This window comes from Pteronotus mesoamericanus, unplaced genomic scaffold, assembly GCF_021234165.1.
Source record: "Pteronotus mesoamericanus isolate MK-2021 breed Mesoamerican mustached bat unplaced genomic scaffold, CSHL_Meso_final contig_74, whole genome shotgun sequence".
Taxonomy (NCBI): domain Eukaryota; kingdom Metazoa; phylum Chordata; class Mammalia; order Chiroptera; family Mormoopidae; genus Pteronotus; species Pteronotus mesoamericanus.
Window position 1 is genome coordinate 25,246,248 of NW_026555247.1, and position 21,460 is coordinate 25,267,707.

The following is a 21,460-nucleotide window of genomic DNA, read 5'->3' on the forward strand; positions in this document are numbered from 1 at the left end:
CGAGAGGCAACCAATCTATGTTTCTCTCACACATCACCACGTCTCTCCCTCTCTTTCTCCCTCCCTGCCCCTCACTCTAAACATAAATAAATAAAATCTTTAAAAAAAGAAATTTGCAATAATTGCTGAGAAAGAAACATGTATAAGCCATGACATTGAACACTGGTAAAAACCAGAAAACCATGACAAAGGGAGGAATAAAATTAATTATGGAAACATTTTAACTAGATAAATGAGGTTGTAGAAAAAAGGAATAACGATGAAAACAAAATCTTTTTAAAAAGGCAACTGAGTAATAAATATTTAAAGTGTTTGCTCCTATTAATTTCAGAAATTAAAAAAATCTAAAAAAGACACGAGTCTTCTTTATCCATCAAAATCACAAAGATTTGTTTTTAATAACTCTTAATAAAGGCAGGAAGTAAAGTGCAATAAGAAACATTCTTTCACTTAGTTTAATTTAAACTGGCACAGCTCTTCTGGAAACTAATTTAGAAATCAATATGTTATCAAGAATAACAGTTCTTACTCTTTGATGCAGTAATTCTATGCATAGGGCTTTGCACAAATAATAAAATGTGAACAAACACAAAATCCTTATTTCAGAATGAATGTAATGAAGGGATATAATGCATTACTCTACCTGCCTGGCTCAGTATTGTTAAATAAAAACAAAGCAAGGAGAAAGGGCCTGGAAGAGGCATGGTCTCCTTGGCCTGCCTACCAATCAGGTCATATTGACCTCCATTAACCAGCTCTGTCCCTCAAAATTTCCTTATGGTACAGCCAAGTAGTACTGTAGTATAATCCTACACAAAGGATGGAAAAGAAAATAATGTCCCAGATTAACTATGAAGTATCACTTTTTCAAACAATTTATTATCAATAAATCCAAATACCTCTGTATATCATTTCACTGGGTAGCAAGAAATTAAGCAGTTACAACACAGAAGTCATTAACCTAAGTAAAAATTTGTTAAAGACACATGTATCAACTTTAATATGATAAAATTTATTTAAATTTTCTGAACAGGAAATCATTAATTAATAGTTGAAGGCCTCTTGTTTTCATTGTTGTCCAGAAGAAATGGACTTATCTAACACTTACCTAAACTCGTGGGCTTGATGAGAACATCAAGAACATCATAAAAGGGCAAGTTTTTTAACTGTACATCAGGATGGACAGGAGGAATGGGGGGAGATGGCTGCTGCATCTCAAACGTGGGTTTATTATCTTGAAGCAACACAGAACCTACAGGGGAGGACGGTGAATGAGGTGTAACTGAAGTGGAAGGCAACGTGTGGATTCCAGCCACAGCCAAGTCAGGTTCTACAGGTGATGAGCTACCATCCAAACTGAAAACCGACGATTTGATTGTGGATAAATCAGAAAGTCCTTCAAGAGTCCGTGGATATCGACGTCTATACAATTCTCGGATTTTAATCTGAACCGCAGGGCTGCAGCCGCTCTTCAGTAAATGCAGCGCCCTCATCAGGAGGTCATGTTTGCGTCCACTTTTATTCCGTCCAGCAAAGCCTAGTAACACTTGTAGTTCAGAAACCCTAAAACTAGAAACCATATTCTAAAAGGAGAGAGGGGGAAAAAAAAAAAAAGACATAAGCCAATAGTCACCCACAAGTATATAAATACTCCATTTAACATATACTACAAAATCTTATTCTTCCAGCATTTGATCAACTGGCATGTGCTGGTAACCTGAATTTCTACATACCAGTTAGAACTGTTCCTGTTTATGCTGCTAGCCCCACGTGACCCAAGTAACATTCAAGGCATGGTGTTAATTATGTTTTGCTGTACTCAATTTTGGTAGCCTACTGGTTTCTTTCAACCACTTCATTGTGTACTTATGCTCAAGTGAAAACTTATAGATGCTTTATGACTATGAAATGTATAACCAACGAAAATGTTCCTTTAAAACTAAGTCCTACAAATACACATTATCATCATCAATTAACCAATTAGATTTTTACAACGCTATAAGCTTAATTTCTGAGGGTAAGCAGTAAATCTACAAAATCAAGGCAAATTTGTGATCCAAAATCCAACGAATTTTTTTACCAACTCAAATATGAAATAGACAATGTAAGAAAATAGTATTTGTTAAAATTAAAGCTAAAAATCCATACATCTTATTTAGCAGACAAATTTCTAGAACAACTGAAGTTCTCAGCTGAGTACCCAATGAGGAAAAGACCTCTGAAGAGCAAGGAAATGAGTAATCACAAATCTCAAAGGTCAAGATTCCCTCCAAGCCCCTGTTGACTCGTTCTTGGATGTAAAATGAACAGGCAGTTCCTGCTTCAGATCTTACCATCTATTTGTTCAACAAAGCTTCATATATACTTTAAGCCCCTCACTGCCTCATAAATCCACCTACTTAATGATTTTCAGTCAATTCTGAACTCAGAAGTAACTCACGCGTGGGTCAGATTTACTTGTACACATGTGCACCATCTAGCCAGAAAGAAGAGTAAGACCCAGAGCTGACCAAACGCCCTTTCAGAAATCTACCCTTTCAAAAATTGGCCCTAAGGAAAGCCTTCTCCCACCTCTCAGTGCAGCACACTCCACAGCTACCTGGGACTCCTTCTCAACCTGGCAGGTATGCACAGGCGCAATACCTAGTGCTGGCACTGACTCATGATATGTAATTCCCCTGTTCTGTACTTTTAAGTCTCATTGATAGCCCAGATGCAATTGTTTAAAACTCTTCTTGACTTTTAAATAGTTGTCAGAAATAGTTGCTAGTTTTCTGAACTGCAAGCAAATTTAAATATATTAAATATAGCTGCATATAAAAGCTGTAACAAACTCGTAATTCTACTTCATATATTATGTCTCTGTATTTCATATTGTAGAGGCAAGAGAATTAAGTAGCAATCCTAGCACCCATTTTTTTCCACTTGATCAGCACAGTCTAACAGAAGCAGAAACCAGAGGCATAATGCTAAGTCTTCTAGTAACCACATTAAAATAAAACAAATTAATTTTGATAATATGCTTTATTTAACCCAATACAGTATATCAAAAGTATTTCTTCAATATGTAATATTTATGATTTTAAAAAATCAAATTTTTAAAAAGTGTCAATGAGATTTTTTTTTCCATACTAATTTTGCAATATCCATTGTGTATTTTACACTTAAGAGTATACTTCTTTTTGGACTAACCACATTTCAAGTGCTTAAGAGCCACACATGGCTAGTAGCTACCACACTGGACAGTGCAGCTCTAAATGATTCTCACATAGCAACATATATCATAATGCCATGGTCATTACACTTCAACTCACTTTATTTCCTCCATGTGTTAAATATGATTTGATTTATCTTACCCCTGTGTTATGGACAAGATTAGGAAAAAAAGATAGAAAAGATGAAAATTCTTAGCCGATCTCATGACACACCTGTTACAGTTTACTCAAGGTTTCATACATAACAAGGAATATGATAGCTTTTCAGAAGTGTCTTCCCAAACAAGAAATGCAATGCTAGTAAATTCTTCAATTGAAGTTTGCTCATATTAGAGCCTATATAAGCAACATTAAATGATGGAAAACACTAACACCAACAAAGGCAGTCATGCAGAAACAAGGTATCTGTATTTCCTTCTAAAGAAATCAAACAAACTGGGAATTCACTGCTCTGCCTCCCTCCTTCCAGTTATTCTCAGGTATTCTTCGTTTTAAGAAAACCTGTCTTACAGAAATGACAGAAGCAACACAAAGTCACTCTACGCTTGGCTTACAAAAAGGAATTTCTGGAGGTCTCATTTCACTTATTTCCAATGATAAATTTATCTGGCAAAGAATGCTAATGCAAAATGACTCTATTAGCTATTTTTAACTATACATACAAAAAGGAAGACAGATATAAAAGCTTAGAATTATAAATATAGAATCCAAAGATTCTGTTCAAAAAAGAAATCCCCTAGTTTGGGGAGAAGCAAAGGAAACAAAAGCAGATAGGACAGTCTGCTCGCAAAATGCTCCAAAAGGTAAAGCACTGCTAGGCACTCCCAAAGATGATAGCTTTGAGAGTCAATGGTGTCCTGTGGAAAAATTTACAGCAGCAATCAGTAGTTGTATGTACCTCAAGTCCTAGCATCAAGACTCAGGACACCTTGGGAGAGTCACTTCAACACTCTGGTCATCAATTTCTATTTAAAAACAAACAACAACAAAATCTGTCCTTTATTTAGCATTTACTATTAAGATAGTCCCTAAGGAGCTTACTAAGTCAAATTCTATGAATGTATTTCTTGACAAACCTCACTGGAACCCATTTCTTCCTAAAGTGAAGCTTAATTTTTTGACTCAGTCTCTGATCAAGTTTCAGTCATCAATTTCAGCTCTTGTTCTCCAATTTTAAAGTGGATTTTATCAAACTATCCTGCTGCCTCCCAAAATCTGCCTCTAATATTCCAGTTTTGAGTGCTATATGCTCTACACAGGGAAATATCTCAATAAATGCTTGCCAACTGACTTTAAGGAAATTCTATGAACTATAAAAAATATGTTGGTATCTGGTATTTAAAAATATATACATAATCTGGATTTTTAAAGAAAAGCCAATGTAAATTAAGACTAGGACTGTAAATCAACTTTATCAGAGCTAAATAACACACAATTATAAAAAATCTGAAACCAGGGACATTTTATAATTGGATTATTATATATAGCAGTAAAGGAAAAGTTGAAGGTGTAACATTTAGAAAACAACTCATCAAACAAGTAAATGTGAGTTACAAGTGATCACCAATAAGTAAAAATATTTCAGAGACTCCCCTTCAACTCTTAAACATAAGATGAAAATAGTTTAAAAATAGCCCAGAACTTGAGGAAGTTATAATAGATTGGAAGTTATGGTAAAGATCAAACACAAACTTTGTAGATCCTACATCTATTATCATATAAAATATGGAAGAGGTAAAGGAAATACTGAGGGGAACTGCGAAATCACATTGTTAATATTGTCTACCCCAACTGCAACATTAACACTATCTACATCTTCATTTATAAGTAGGGATAGATAAAGAAAAAAAACTCCAGATATGTAATAAAAAGAAATGACCAAGATGATGCCATAAGAGAAATAATATGCAAAATCTATAAACATATTCTAATACCTAACCACTACCCATTTCAGAGGTCAGAGCAGTTCCTGGCCCTGCATTCATGTAAAATCACATATTCCCTATAACTGAATCACCTTTTATTTGAGACCTTATGTGAATCTCTTTCTCACAAGACACTGACTAAAATAACTGCTCAGCTAAAGAAATCAAAATTGAAATTCAATTATTAAAAGAAACAATAGAGAATATTACATTTTAAAATCTATAAAGTAAGCCTAAGCTGGGAGAACATCTCCCTAATGCTTCTATTATTATACAAGATTTAAAATAAATGTAGTGAGTTCAAAAAGCAAAAAAGGTAACATGGTCCCTTGGTACCTGAAGGGGACTGGTTTCTTGATGCCCCTATGCTCCACATACAGCTAAATCCACAGGTGCTTGAGTACCTTAGTCAGCCCTCCCTCTTCACAGATGTGGAAGAGGCGGACACAGAAGACTGACTGTAACAACAAAATAAACACACCCTCAAAAAGAATGAAGAATTAAAAATAAAGGAAAGCATGAATCAGAAAGCAAAAAACAGAAAAGTCTGTAAAGTCAGTCCCCCGAAAAAGGGGGTGGGGGGGTCTTGAGAATGAGAAAAGGAATATAAAGACCACAAATACTAAGCAAATTTCCTTAAAAAGAAAATAGCACACACAACTATACTCTAATAACTCACAGATAAGCTATTTCCTAGAAAAATATAAATTATGCAATCTGATTAGAGAGGTATATTATCTTTGTCCCCTCACTTCCAAAAGCATCTACCCTTAATAAACAAATTCTACTAAGCCTTGAAGGTAAAGATGGAATTCTGTTCCTTAAATTGTTCAACAGAATAAAAGTCAGAAAACCCAACACATGTTAGAAGATAAACATGGAAAAGTTTGTTGAACACAAAACACAGTATTTTTTAAATTGCCAAATTTCTTTTTCAGACTTCAGCAGGGAGTCAACTCATACACCGAAACCTGAAGCAAATCCTGATGAAACAAGGGGCCTGGTCTTTCTCATTTCCTAATAGGAACTATAAGGACTGGTTTGAGTCCCAGTCAGGGCACATGCCTGGGTTGTGGGCCAGGTCCCCAGTTGTGGGCATGGAAGAGGCAAACATACATTGATATTTCTTTCCCTCTCTTTCTCTGAAAATAAAATATTTTTTAAAAATAAGTAAAATAGTATCAAATTTGTGAAACTAAGAAAAGATAGAGCAAAAATGCTGGGCAACAGCATATATTTGCATGCATATAACTTGGCAGAGTGGTGAACAGTTTAAAGTATGCTATAGCAGAGAAAGGAAAAGATAGTAATTTTAGACTTATATATGTGTATTAAAACTTCAAGAGAAAATGCACGAAAACTTCAAGAGTCTGTGAAAAAGCACAGCTGGTGCAATGTTTGAAATCAATGCAGTATACCTTATTAATAGCTAAAAAAGAAAATCGTATGACCATATCAATCAATGCAGAAAAAGCATTTGACCACATCAACATCCACTCATGATAAAAATTCACTGAAAAAGAGGAATAGAGAACTTCCTCAACCCGATAGAAAGCACCTAAAAAAAAGAAAAAGAAAGAAAAACCCAGAGCTAACATACTTAATGGTGAAAGACTGAATGCTTCCCTGGAAGATTGAGAATGAGGCAAAGATGTCTGCTCTCAACACTCTCCACCAGCATAGTGCTAGACCTTCTATGCAGGTGGACAAAGAAAAGGAAATAGAAGGCATACAATTGGAAAGGAAAAATAAAACTGCCTGTATTTACAGATCCCAAGGAATCTACAAAACATACAGAACTAATAACTGAGTTCAGCAAGGTCACAGGATACAAGAACATAAAAATACCAACCACATCTCCACATACTACCAAAAAACATGAAGAAACAAGTTAAAAACACAATACCATTTATATTTACTCCAAAGAAAATGAAAAACCATGTTTCAAAACATAAGAAAACATGTACAGGACTTGTATTCTGAAAACTACAAAACGCTAATGAATGAAGTCCTAAATGGATTCTTCATAGATTGGAAGACTCAACAAAATAATAACAATTTTCCCTAAACACATATACAGATTTAACACGATTCCTACCCAAATCCCATCAAGACTTTTTATGGAGATATGGGGTTATCCTAAAATTCATATGGAACAGCAAAGGAACAAGAGCTAAAACAATTTTGAAAATGAATAGAGGATCAGCCTGCCTCCTTTCACAACTTAGCTCAGTCATCAAGATTTTGTTGGGGGTATGGGGATAAAAGGTGATGGCAGGAGACCTGACTTAGGGTAGTGAACACAATACAGCATACAGATTACATATTACAAAATTGTATACCTGAAATCTATATAATTTTATTAACCAATGTCACAAAAATAAAATTATTTAAAAAATGGTTTTGTGATATTAGCAGAGACAAAGACACATAGGTCAATGGAACAGAATAAAGCAGCCAGAAATAGATCTACATCAACATGCCCAAATAGTCTGACAAAGGTACAAAAGTAACTCAATGGAGGAAAGACTGACTTCCAACTAGTGGTGCACATCCACAGACCAAAAAAAATGAACTTGCTCCTCGGCCTCACATTTTATACAAAAATTAACTCCAAGTGGATCACAGGCTTAAATGTTAGAACAAGACTATTAAAAACTTTTAGGGGAAAAAAAATTCAAACAGAATAAAATCTTCAGGCAAAGAGTTCTCAGGGTTGATGTTCCAAATCAAGACCCACAAAAGGAAAAATATTACATTGGACTTCACCAAAATTAAAAACTTGTGCTCTGCAATGCCCTGTTAAAAAGATAAAAAAGAACAAGTAATAAGGTTGGAGAAAGTATCTGCAAACCACATATCCAACAAAGGACTGGCATGTAGTATAAAGAATATACCTAGAACTCTCAAAACTCAAATAAAAAAATCCAATTAGAAAAAGGACAAGACATGAAGAAACATTTCATCAGTGGGGATACACAGATGAAAAATAAGCACATAAAAATATCTTCAGTATCATTAGCCATTAGGGAAATGCAAATTAAAACCTCACTAGATACATGCCAGAATGGCTAAAATAAAAAACAGTGATAACGCCAAATACTGGAGAATATACAGAAAAACTGGATCACTCCATACATTGCTGGGAGGAATTTAAAATGGTATAGCCACTCTGGAAAAGTTGGGCAAGTTCTTAAAAAACTATATATACAATAAACATGCAATCCAGTAGTTGTACTCCTGGGCATTTATCCCAGAGAAATGAAAACTTATGTTCACAAAAAACCTATGCACAAATCTTTATAGCACTTGTATTTGTAATAGCAAAAAACTATAAACAACCTTGATACCTTTAACAGGTAAATGGTTAAACAAATCCATACTATGAAATTCTACTCAGCAATAAAAAGGGATGAACTACTAATACATGTAACAATATGAATAAATTTCCAGAGAATTATGGGGGGGGGGGCCAGGGGAAACTAACCAAAAAGGTGGCATACTGTACAATTCCATTTACATAACACTCTTGAAAAGACAAAGTCATAGAAATAAAGGGTCCCAAAGAATGAGGGGAGAGAAGGAAATAGGTGTGACTATAAAAAGGACAATATGAGGGGTCCTTGTGGTGATGAAAATGGTCTGTATCTTGACTATGTAAATGTCAACATCCTGGTTGTGATATTGTACTAGTTTTGCAAGATGTTACCACTGAGGAAACTGGGTAAAGAGTACACGAGATGTCTCTGTATTATCTCTTACAACTGTGAACAAATTGACAATTTAATAAAAAGTCTGATTTAAAATTACAAAGACCAAGACTATCAGGCAGATTAGTTTTCTTAAAATTCAGTAACATGATATTCACAAGAGACAAAACTAAAATAAAAACACAAAAATTTAGGGGAAGGGAGAATTTTAAAAATCAGCTGACTCCCCCGCAAAAAACTAGTATAGGTACAGTAATATCAAACAGTATTATGTAATACAAAAAGTATGCCTAGACATAGAGTTACTACACAGAGTAAAAGTTTCATTTAACTGGGAAAATACAATAAAGTTAAACTTGTATGTACTACTAACAACTTAAAATATACTTTAAAAATTGAGCTAATGTATCTCTCCAAACCATTCCCCTCTCCTTTTTTGGAGAGTGAATAAAAACTTTACTCTCTAAAAAATAAAAATAAAAAAATAAAAAATAAATAAAAAATGACAGAACTAGAGAGGAAGAAAACACCATTCTAGTAAAATATTAACACACTCTGCCCTCGGCCTTGGCTGGTGTGACTCAGTGGATTGAGTGCTGGCCTGTGGACCGAAAGGTTGCTGGTTCAATTCCCCATCAGGGCACATGTCTGGGTTGCGGGCCAAGTCCCCAGCTGGGGGCATGAGAGAGGCAACTGACTGCTGTTGCTCTCACACATCATGTTTTTCTTTCTCTCTCTCTCTCTTCTCCCCTTTCCCCCCTCTCTAAAAATAAATACATAAAATCTAAAAAAGAACAAAAAAAGATTAACATATTCTGCTCTCTAAAAACATAAAGATATATGACTTGAACAAAAGAATTAACAAACCTAACTAATGGATAAATTTTCACAACACTTAGAAAGTATACATTCTCTTCAAGTACAAACAAAAATTATAAATTGACAACACAGTTTCAATAAGTTCCAAAGGACTGATATACAATCATGTTGCCTCACCACAACACAATTACATATCGGGAAAAAAAAGGAGCTCCTTTATTTTTGAAAACAAAACTTTTAAATAAATGATGTAAGAATCCACAAAAGAAGAGAGACAAGTAAAAATGAAAATGAAAATACTGCACATTAAAACTTGTGTGATGCAGGAAAGGCAATACACAGAAATTCTTGGTCTTAAATGCCTATGTTAAAATTCTGAAAATAAGCAAGGGTGTCCAACTTAAGAAATCAGAAAAAGAACAGAAATAAACCCAAAGGAAGTGTAAGGGGGAAAAAATGAACAGACATTAACAAAAAGGGGGAGGATACATTTAAGAGCACGAAAGATGAAACTTGATTATTTGAAGTCTTTAAAAAGTGGGAAGCTTTTAGCTTTCAACACGGATCAAGGAAAAGAAGAGTTTTTTTAAAAAAGATAAGAGGGACGTTAACTGCAGTTGCTACAAAATTAAGAGATTAACAAATTAATGCCATAAATTCAAGAACACAGATGAAATGAACAACTCTCTATAAAAATATAATCTACTGAAACCAGTTTGAAAACTGAAAAGACAAACAACCCCTACAATCAAAGCAATTGAAACAATGGTTAAGAAGTACCCCACAAAGAAAACACCAGTAACAATTTTACAAGGGAGTTCTACCAAACACTTAAGAAAGAGATCATTCTAATCTTACCTCAACTCTTCCAGAAGAAAGAGGAAAAGTATATTTTTTTTAAATTTTAAGTCAATTATTACACATTAGTAGAGGAAAAAATCCTGAATTAACAACTATTTTCAAACTGAGTTCAAGAAAAAAAGAGACAGATTAGGGCTGACTTTACACTTGAAACACAAGGCTGATTTAAATATTAGAAAATCAATTAATGCATTTCACCATGTTAACAGATTACAGAAGAAAAAAACATTAAGAGATTACAGAATGCAAACATGATCCTCTCAAAAGATGCAGAAAAGGCTTCTGATAAAATTCAAAATCCATTTCTTTTAAAGTGAGCAAACAAGTAATAGAAAGGAACATCCTTAACCTGAAAAGAGTACCTACTATAAACCTACAGCAAGCATCGTAAAACCTACAGCAAGCATCGTACTTAACTGTGAAATTTGAAAGCATTTCCTTTAAAATCAGGAACAAGATCAGGATGTCCCATCACTGCTTCTATTCAACATAGTACTGGAGTTCCTAGCCAGCACATTAAGACAAAAAAAAAAAAAAAAAAAAGAAAGAAAGAAAGAAAGAAAAGGCATAAAAATTGGAAAGGAAGAAACAAAGAGACCGTTATTCACAGTTAGGTCTGTCTACACAGAAAATCCAAAAGAATTCTATAGATTACATCACAATTAGAAGTATAGCAAGATTGTTACACAAAGTCAAATTTTACTTCTATATACCAACAAGATAAAAAATAATTATCAAAAAATACCATTTATGATTTGATACAATATAAGGTATCTAGGAATAACAAAATATCTGCAATAGTTTAGTTGAAAATTATAAAGCTTTATTGAGAGACACTGTAAAAGACCTAAATAAATGGACATTTCAATGTTCATGGTTAAAAAAGTAACAAAAAGTTATTTTTCTCCAATGCATTTCCCATGAAAATCCCAACAGGTTTTGCGTGTGTATCTATATAACTTCAAAAGATGACTCTAAAATTGTATGGAGAAGCTAACAGACAAGAAGCTCCTTGAAGAACTACAATGCAGGAGGAGCTGGCCTACTTCCGTATCTCCTGACTGACTGACTAGACTGTCTCAAACCAACCCTCCCTGAGAAAAACTAGACACTGAACACAATAGAAAACACATCTGTCCGAAAACCACAAAGTACTACAAAGGCAGCAAGGACCTGAAGAGCCAAGAACTGTGGAAAGAAGGGAAGCCTACAACACTGGATGTCTCTTTTCCCCTGGAGATACTTGTCAATGAGAAAAGGGCACTGGATTGCTTGAGAAGTCAAGTAGAACTCTGAATAGGCTGGTAAGGCTGTGGAAACGAGAAGCTGCTTGCAAAATATAACCTGTAAGAGCTGGTAGCTCGGATATATTATGAACTCCTACAAAAAAGTATGAAAAAGACAAATGGCCCAATACAAAAATGGGCAAAAAAACCTGGCAAGTCACATCACAAAGGCTATCCAAATAGCCAATAAGTATATTAAAAGGGGTTTAGTATCATTACTTATTAGGAAAATAATACAAATTAAAACTATTAAATATTCACCAAAATGTCTAAAATTTAAAAAGGAGACAAGAAAGGACATAGATAAACTGGAACTCTATTATTTTGCTAGTGGAAGAGAATGAACAAACTTCAACATGCACGATACTCAGGAACAGAGAAAGGAAAGGAGGGAGGATAAAGCTCTAATAAATTAAAAACATAATTACTGAAATTAAGTTCTATAGAAAAGTTCAAAGACCAAGTCAAGAAACTCTTCCAGAGTGCAATAAACAAATATAGTTTCAATTTATTAAGTCCAACATTTACCTGTGAAGAGTTTGAGAAAAAACAGAAAAAGAGGGAAGAAATTATCATAGAAGATCATTTCCTAGACCTGAAGAGTCTTAGATCTGAAAAATTACCCTCCAGAAGGAATGAAAAAGCCTACAACTAAACACATTTAACAGGCCAAAGGTAAAGAGATCACCATAAAGACCATAAAGGAGGTTACTACAAAAGGATAGCTATCGGATTTGCCACAGGCCTCTATTAGCAACACTGGGTGCTTCAAATTGCTAGAGCAAAGCTTTCAAAGTTCAGAGGAAAAAACTGTATTACCAAGTCAAACTTCTATATCTAAACTTTCAATCAAAAGCAAAGGCAAGCCATTTTCAAACATTCAAAAAAATTACAAAGTTTATCACCAACCATACCCCTTCCTAAAACAACTACTCATGATTACATTCCAGTAAAATAAAAATGCAATACATTTTTTTAAAAAAGGCATGGGATCCAAATAACAGCCCTAACTCAGGAGTGCAATGTAAAGTAATCCAGGATGACAGCTGTATTAGTACATCTAGAAAGCAAGCTGCCCAAATTAGAAAAGGAAAGTGTAGAGCTCCAGAAAGCCTATCTTCAAGAAAAACTGAATGGCTATAAGACGAAAACACAATGTAATACCCAATTTAAAAAATCATATCCATGAGCTGTCCTCACTCAAGTGGGAGTTTGTTGTATTTCTCCTGTAAGGAGCACAGATTTAGTAACAATTTCCTCTGCAGCTCCACACTACTTAGTTCCACGATGACTAATATTCATATTACAAAGGCTAGTTATTAGTACTCAATTTCTAGAATCTCCTTTAGAAGCACAAAGAAGTATAGAAGAGTGATAAATTGTAATATAAATGATAGAAAATTAAGGCTGGAAGGAAAGGAAGTGTGGAGGTAGGTGAAACAATGAGAAATATATGGGTGTTAAGTGCTCAGAACTAAAGAGTTATTGTCTAAAACTGATAGGCCAAGAAACAGGAATTTAACTATTGCAAAAAGTTAAGAATAATCAATACCAGAGTAGTACAAAAAATTTAAGAGTGGAATTAGAAACAAGGTAGAAAACATAATGACCTAAATTCTGTATCTACTAAAAAGTTAAGCAACACATACTGTTTACAATTGGAAGGAAAATCAAGATACAGAAAGATACGTTGGTACTTTTGAGTTTTGGAATTAACCTAAAAATTTTTAAAAAACAAAAACAGTTTAAGGCACTTATATCAGGCGTGGGACTTAGTGGGGAAGGAAGGACTTCTACTTTGGGGATTTTTCTGCACTGACTACACAATTGCTTTCATTTAAAAAAATGAGAAATGGAAATAAGAGAATACAAAATGTTATTAAAACTTGTTCAACAACATAAAGTCAATATTCATACAAATACCAAAAAACATACATACATTCTGTGACATAATAAAGATTTGCTTTTACTGACCTATATGGATAAGCAAATGGAGAGCTCTGAATGTCTTAGGTTTATATTGTTCTCTGCAAAGTGAAAAACAAACAAAAAAACCCAAAACTTAGTTTCAAACCATTTTTCAAAAAAATCTAGGGAAAAGGCCACATTACTAGCAGGTTCAAAATGAGTATTCATAGAAAATAGTTTGGGGTATGATATCAATTGATTCCATGTAACACTTTCACTTCAGTTCACCTTTCCATTTCTTTATGTTGAAGCACCTCAATAAACACAGACTGTCAAGACAACTCAATGGATAAAGAATTGTCTTTAAGGGAGGGGGTAATGGGGAAAAAAAGGGAAAGGGTCAAGTAAAGGAACATATTAAAGGACCCATGGACAAAGTCAAAGTGGGGAAGAATTGAGGGTGGGAGGTGGGGGTGGGTGCAGCAGGGGAAAGTGGTGGTGGGGAAAGGGAGACAACTGTACTTGAATGAATAAATGAATGAATGAATGAATAAAAGGACTGTCATTAAAAAGTGGTGCTGTGAAAACTAATCCCTACCTAACACCATAAACAAAAATTAACTCAGAATAGATCAATCACCTAAATGTAAAAGCTAAGACTATAACATGTTAGATGAAAACAGGCACAAATCTTTATGACTAGATTAGGCCATGGTTTCTTAGATTTGACACCAAAAGCAACAAAAGGAAAAGTAGATAAACCATCAAAATTAAAAACTCCTGTGCTTCAAAGTACATTATTAAGAAAGTGAAAAAGACAGTCCAAAAAAGGAAGAAAATATGTGCACATCATTTATCTGATAATGAACTTGTGTCTAGAATAAAGAATTCAAATTTAATTTTTAAAAAAACCCAATTTTGAAAATGGGCTAAATGTTTGAACAGGCATTTCTCTAAAGATATACAAATGACCAATAAGCATATAAAAAGATGCTCAATATCATTAATCATCAGGCAAATGCAAATCAAAACCACAATGAGACACCATTTCACACTGTGCAACACGAGATGTGGAACCTTTATATACTGCTGGTGGGAATGTAAAATGGTGCAGTAGTTTTAGAAAATAGTACAGGAGTTCCTCAAAAACTTACACATAGAGCTACCACATGACCCAGAATACCACTCCTAGATAACTACCCAGGAGAATTAAAAACATATGTCCAGCCCTGGCCAGGCAGCTCAGTTGGTTAGAGCATCATCCCAATACACCAAGGTTATGGGTTCCATCCCCAGTCAGGGCAAATACAAGAATCAATTAACAAATGCATAAATAAGTTAAACAACAAATCAATGTCTTTGTCTCTGTTTCTCTTTCCTCCCACCCCCCTTCCTCTCTCTCTAAAATCAATAAATAACAATTAAAAAATAAAGTCCTGGCCAGTGTGGCTCAGTTGTTTGGAGAGTCATCCTGCAGACAGAAAGGTCATAGGTTCCATTCCCAGTCAGGGCACAAACGAGAAGACAACCAATCAATGTTTCTCTCTCCCCTACTCCCTCTCTAAAAGCAATGAAAAAATGTCCTTGGGTGAGGATAAAATAAAAATAAAAATAATAAAAATGTATGTCCACACAAAACTTATACATCTGTAGGTGAATGTTCATACTAGTAAAGAAACAGAAACAACCTAAATGTACACAGATTCACGAATGGATAAACAAAATGTTATGGAATATCATTAGGCCATCAAAACGGATAAAGCACTGATAAATGCGACGACACGAATGAACCCTGGAAAGGCTACTTTAATGAAAAAAGCCACATACAAAAGGTCATGTGTATGATTCTTTTTCTATGAAATGTCCAGAACAGGCAAATCCAAAGAGACAGAAAGTAGGTTAGTGAAAACCAAGGGCTGGGGGAAACAGGGTACAGGGAGTCACTGCTAATGGGTATAAGGTTTCTTTAGGCGTAATGATGTTCTGGAATCAGATGGTGGGGATGGTTGAACTTTATGAACAGGCCAAATCACTGACGTGAATGCTTTAAAAGGCTGAATTTTATGTTATGTAATTACATCTCAATTAAAATATTTTTTAAAAAGACTAAGATCCAATCTAAGAAAAACAAAGACAAAAATGCTGAGAAAAATCTGAAGAATGTTTTACTTAGAAAAATGTCAGCTTTAACAGAAAAGATATTCGTGTTCATCAGAGATAGGGTACACACCTAAGGGGCAAACAAATGTAAAAGTGTCTACTATAGATAAGAACATCTGGTTAACTATTGGGAATTATTTACTTCATTTTAACTTAAATAGAGTTGATCCTTGAATACTGCAGGTTTGGGCCACGCAGGTCAACTTACATATGGATTTTTTAAAAGAAATACAGTTGGCCCTTCATACCCATGGGTTTCACATCGGTAGATTCAAACAACCACAGATCAAAAACAGTATTTTCACATTCCCAACCGCAGTTTCCCAACCAAACACTGAAATCACAGTATGGAGTTTCCTCAAAAAATAAAATATGGAACTGCCTCATGAACCAGAGATTCCACTACTGGGGAATTTATCCAGAAAAAAGGAAAAAACAAAAACAACACTAATTACAAAGAATATATGCACTCCTATGTTCATTGCAGTATTTACAATAGCCAAGATACGTAATCAACCCAAGTGCCCATCAATAGAGAAGTGGATGAAAAAGCTGTGGTATATATATACAATGGAATATTACCTGGCCATAAAAATAATGAAATCTTACCATTTGTGACAACATGGATGGACCTAGAGGATACTACGCTCAGTGAAATAAGTAAAAGACAAATACCATCTGATTTCATTTATATGTGGAATCTGAAGAACAAAATAAACAAAACTGAAACAGATACACAGACACAAGAGAGCAGACTGGTGGTTGCCAGAGGGGAGGGAGATTGGGGGACTGGGTGAACGAGGTGAAAGGATTAAGAAGCACAAATTGGTTAGTTTACAAAATAGTCATGGGCATGTAAGTAAAGCATAGGAAAAACAGTCAATAACAACATGGTAACGATGCATGTTGCTGGTTGGGGCACTGGAAATGTCAAGGGGAACAGTATATAAAGTATATGATTGTCTAACCATGAAGCTATATACCTGAAAGCAATACAAAATAATACTGAAAGTAAACAAATTGAAAAGGAAAATTAAAATTTTTAAGTGCTCAGTAAATATTTGCTAAATAATGAATTGATGAAAGAACAAATGAATTAATGAATGAAAAAATAAAGTTTTTGATTTGTGGTTGGTTGAATCCACATATCTGAAGAGCAAACTGTAAAGTCAAAAGACATGTGAATTTCCAACTGCACAGGGGGTCAGAGCCCCTAGCCCCTGCACTGTTCAAGAGTCAGCTGTATTTAGTTTTGAAAGGGCTTTCATAGACATAAACTCAATCAACTGAAGTCCTCCTGGAAATTTTAATTTTGTCCCTTAACAGCTTTGAATCACAGGGTAGATTCTGTTTCATCGATCATATCAGACTATCTTGCCCAATAGCTGGGGGGTAGAAGGGTTGAGGACCTCTAACTTCAAATCCCGCATTAACTTCCCACTCTCCCTCTGCAACCCCAATAGCACCTGAAGCTACCAGGATGGCAAGCTCTGCTAGGTGTAAGGAACCAAACACTCAAGGCTTCTAGAAAGAAAAATCTGTTAAAAAATTACTTAAGCCTCTTAATATAAAATATCTTCTGTTAAATTAATCAGTACCTACTGTTAATAAGGAGCTCACTAGATTGAAGTGGCTCAAATGCTGCACTCAGCAGCACGGTAGTAAACCAAAATCTAAGCCTAAAAATACCTCCAGGGTATGAAAGCAAAGCCTAAGGACAACCACCACAAACAGCCAACTAGGGTTTAAGCTATAGCCAGGCAATAATTTCCTTACTTTGTTTTCATCTTTTCTCTATAAAAAGTTTTTTTTCTTCCAGCTTCTAACCACTTCCAGTTTGGCTCTACCCAATTCGCATCAAGTTTTGTTCAAATAAAGTCCTAAAATTTTCGTATGTCTTAAGTTTATATTTTAACACTTCTGGTGTCAGATGCAGGACTCAAAAGAGACCTTACGCAACCCCCAAAAGCAACGAGCTACCTGGTGAAGGTAGCCACTGAGCCCAGTGGATCCACTACTTTTCTGATGTATCTGGAAGTCACAGGTACGTACCTCTCAAATCTGAGCTCCACAGTTTTTGTATTTAAATGAGTTCTTCAAATTTATTTGAGCATTTCTGTCTCATGACTGGGTCTGGGGTTGGCAGAACTAAAGGAAACTGGACTGGGTCTAGGGTTGGACAGGATCCAGCTTAAGATGGACTGGATTCCTCAGGAAGAAAAAAAGGGGTATCTCTGAGTCCACACAATCTGGGACTCCTCCACTGGGGACTCCTGGCTAACTACATGTATAGAAATTATGGGTCCAGAACTTGTGTGTTTCTTTTAAAAAATTTATTTATTGAATTTAGAGAGAGAAAAGAAGGATTAGAGAGAAGAAAGAGAAAAAGAGAAAGCATCCCTTTGTTGTTCCATTTATTGATGCATTCATTGGTTGATTCTTCCATGTGCACTGACCGGGGATCAAACTTGCAACCTTTGGCATACTGGAACAACACTCTAATCAACTGAGCTACCTGGCCAGGGTGAACCTGTGCATTTCTGAACCAGTGGGTAAAGCTTACCAAAAATAATCCTGAATTACAGTGGCCACAGCAGGGAAGTTTTACCTAGATAACTTTATCCATTCATGAGATACTCTCTAGACAAAAGGGTCCTGAATTTCCCCAAAACAATGAAATGTATTTTTATTGGTATGGAGAAACTTCTAAGAAACTAAGTGAATCAATAATACCTGCTCTAAAAGATTGTTTACAAAAGGCAAATGGAAAATGGAAAACTTAATGAACAAGCTGACTAACTCAATTGACCCTGACTGCTGGGACAGAGCCTTCCCTTTACCCTTTCCCTAAATATTATGAACCTACTAATCCCCTCAATTTCCTTTTCACTCTGAACCTGAGAGAGAGGTTAAACAAATACCTTTTAAACTGAGGTCCTCCAGGATGTTTCTCTCTCAAATCAATGTTTCATCTCTCTCTCAAAATCAATAAAAACATATCCTCAAGTGAGAATTTAAAAACAAATTTTTTAAAAAAATAAAGTGAGGCCCTCCGCTGAACTTGGAATAGCAGCTTCTCCATGGTCACCAACTTCTCCACGGCCAAAGACTGAGCTTAGGGCCATCATCAAAGATCTTCCAATCCCTAAAGAAAATCCTCAAAAACTTTATAAGGAATTTAGAATTTGGACTTTACAATCTGGAACTCCCAGATTTCTACCAATTAATCCATATAACATTAGGAGTTGACGATGTATGCATATGGATGGCTGAAACTACAGGGGAAGAGCCCAGGAGCAATATTAAAGATCCACATACTACTAGTCACTCTGCTGGGGACAGCCCAAAACACACCAGAAGAATAGCCCAAGACCTCTTGAAAGTATTGATAAAGTATTTCTTCAAATGACTGATTGGTCTATCATTCAATCTTACAAACAAACAAACAAACAAACAAACAAAAAATGAACCAATCTCAGACTACAACACAAGACTGGAAACACTTTGTGTAATATTCTGGGCTTTCTTCATTAAAAATAAACACAAAAAAAGCCCTGACTTCCTTATTTATGAGCAGGCTCCAGTCCAACCTAGATAGCCAAGTAAAGCGACACAAGGTGGGCTGGGAAGCTGCCTCTCTTGCTGAGTTAGCTGAGCATTTTGAAAAAACTTTGTAGCAAGGTAAAAATTTTAAAGCCAATAAACAGCTCAACTTCCACATCCCCACTTCAAGCCAGAACTGGAGGGCTTCCACTCAGGAATACTGTGCCCTAAAATATAAGCCTTTATTGCAAATAACCAGGGCACTAGAAAAGGAAATCCCCCCTACTGAACCCATCATTTAATAATCTTCCACCTTTTGCCAGAATGTTCCTACATCAGAAGGTCTTTACAAATTTGATTAAAAATAATCATCATTAATGGGGCTGAGGGATCTTTTGGAAAAGTTGCTCCCCATGATACCTCTAAATGAGCAAGGCAAAACTAAGGTGAAAATTAATGAAGAATCCTGTACCATATTGATGGATACCAGAGCTACTTTATCTACTTTTATGAAACAGCAAATCTCTAGGAGTAAAGATAATATTTCTGTAATGGGAGTTCCCAACCAAATACAGAGGGTACCTGTGTTGGGAGGCTGCCAAAATGAGGAGACAAAGAAACATGGCCCAAATAAAAGAAGAGATCAAAACTCCAGAAAAAGAACTAAACAAAAGGCATATAAGCAATCTATCAGATGCAGAATTCAAAACACTGGTAATAAGGATGCTCAAAGGAAATTACTGAAGACTTCAACAGCATAAAAAGATCCAGACAGAAATGAAGGATTCACCAATTGAAATAAAGAATAATTGACAGGCAAACAACAGTAGAGAGGATGAAGCCAAGAATCAAATCTATGACTGGGAACATAAGAAAGCAAAAAATAACCCAGCAGAACAGTAAGAAGAAAAAAAAATCCAAAAAAATGACAATAGTTTAAGCAGCCTCTGGGACAGCTTCAGCTATTCTAACATTCACATCATAGGGGTGCCAGGAGAAGAGAAAGAGCAAGAAATTGGAAATTTATTTGAACAAATAATGAAAGAGAACTTCCCTAATTCAGTGAAGGAAACAGATATACAAGTCCCGGAAGCACAGAGAGTCCCAAATGAGAGGGATGCAAAGAGACGCACTCCAAGACACATCATAATTAAAATGCCGAAGGATAAACAGAGAATCTTAAAAGCAGCAAGAGAAAAGCACATAATTACCTACAAAAGAGTTCTCATAAGACTGTCAGCTAACTTCTCAAAAGAAACTTTGCAGGTTAGAAGGGACGGGCAAAAAGTATTCAAAGTGATGAGAACCAGGGACCTATAGCCAAGACTGCTCTCTCCAGCAAAGCTATCATTTAGTATCAAAGGTTCCCAGACAAGGTACAGCTAAAGGAGTTCCTTATCACCAAACCATTATCATATGAAATGTTGAAAAGACTTATTTAAGAAAAAGATTAAAACTATGAACATTAAAATGGCAAAAAATACACAATGATCAACAACTGAATCTAAAAAAACCAACCTAAGCAAACAAGCAGAACAGAAACAGAAAAATAAGATATGGAGATCACTGGGATGGTGGTCAGTGAGGAGTGTCTGGGAGAACGGGGGAAAAGGTGAAGGGACTGAGTACAGATTGGTAGGTACAGAATAGGCAGGGGGATGTTTAAGAGCAAGTATAGGAAATGGGGTTGCAAAAGAACTTATATGTATGACTCATGGACGTGAACAAAGGAGGAGGGATAGCCAGAGGAAGTGACGGTGCAAAGAGAGGGGGACAAGGGGGAAAAACTGGGACAACTGTAATAAAATAATGAATTACAAAAAACAAAAACAAACGGTACCTGTATCTAAACCAGTCCTGATCACTATGGCCATTTTGGGGAAACATACTTACTTTCTATGTTACTCTGCTCCAGTAAACCTGTCATGACAAGATTTGCTTTCTAAATTGAGGAGTCATATAAAATTTAACTCAAAAAAAGGAATGATACTAGAATTTCCTATCTCTCCTGACCATGAGCTACTCTGCATCTC

The 21,460-nt window shown here is 35.3% G+C and overlaps 1 protein-coding gene across 6 annotated transcripts in view; it reads right to left on the reverse strand.

Annotated features, from left to right (window-relative positions):
- PIAS2 (protein inhibitor of activated STAT 2) overlaps positions 1 to 21,460 on the reverse strand; it is a 75,451-nt gene that overhangs the window by 47,548 nt on the left and 6,443 nt on the right. For 4 of the 6 annotated variants that reach the window (XM_054583600.1, XM_054583598.1, XM_054583595.1 and 1 more), the window contains exon 2: positions 1,109 to 1,583. In XM_054583600.1, coding sequence (XP_054439575.1) covers positions 1,109 to 1,583 — 475 coding nt within the window. Of the gene's footprint in view, positions 1 to 1,108; positions 1,584 to 4,113; positions 4,130 to 13,790; positions 13,844 to 21,460 lie in introns of those variants that run through there. The other 2 variants (XM_054583597.1, XM_054583596.1) reach the window with 2 other exon arrangements.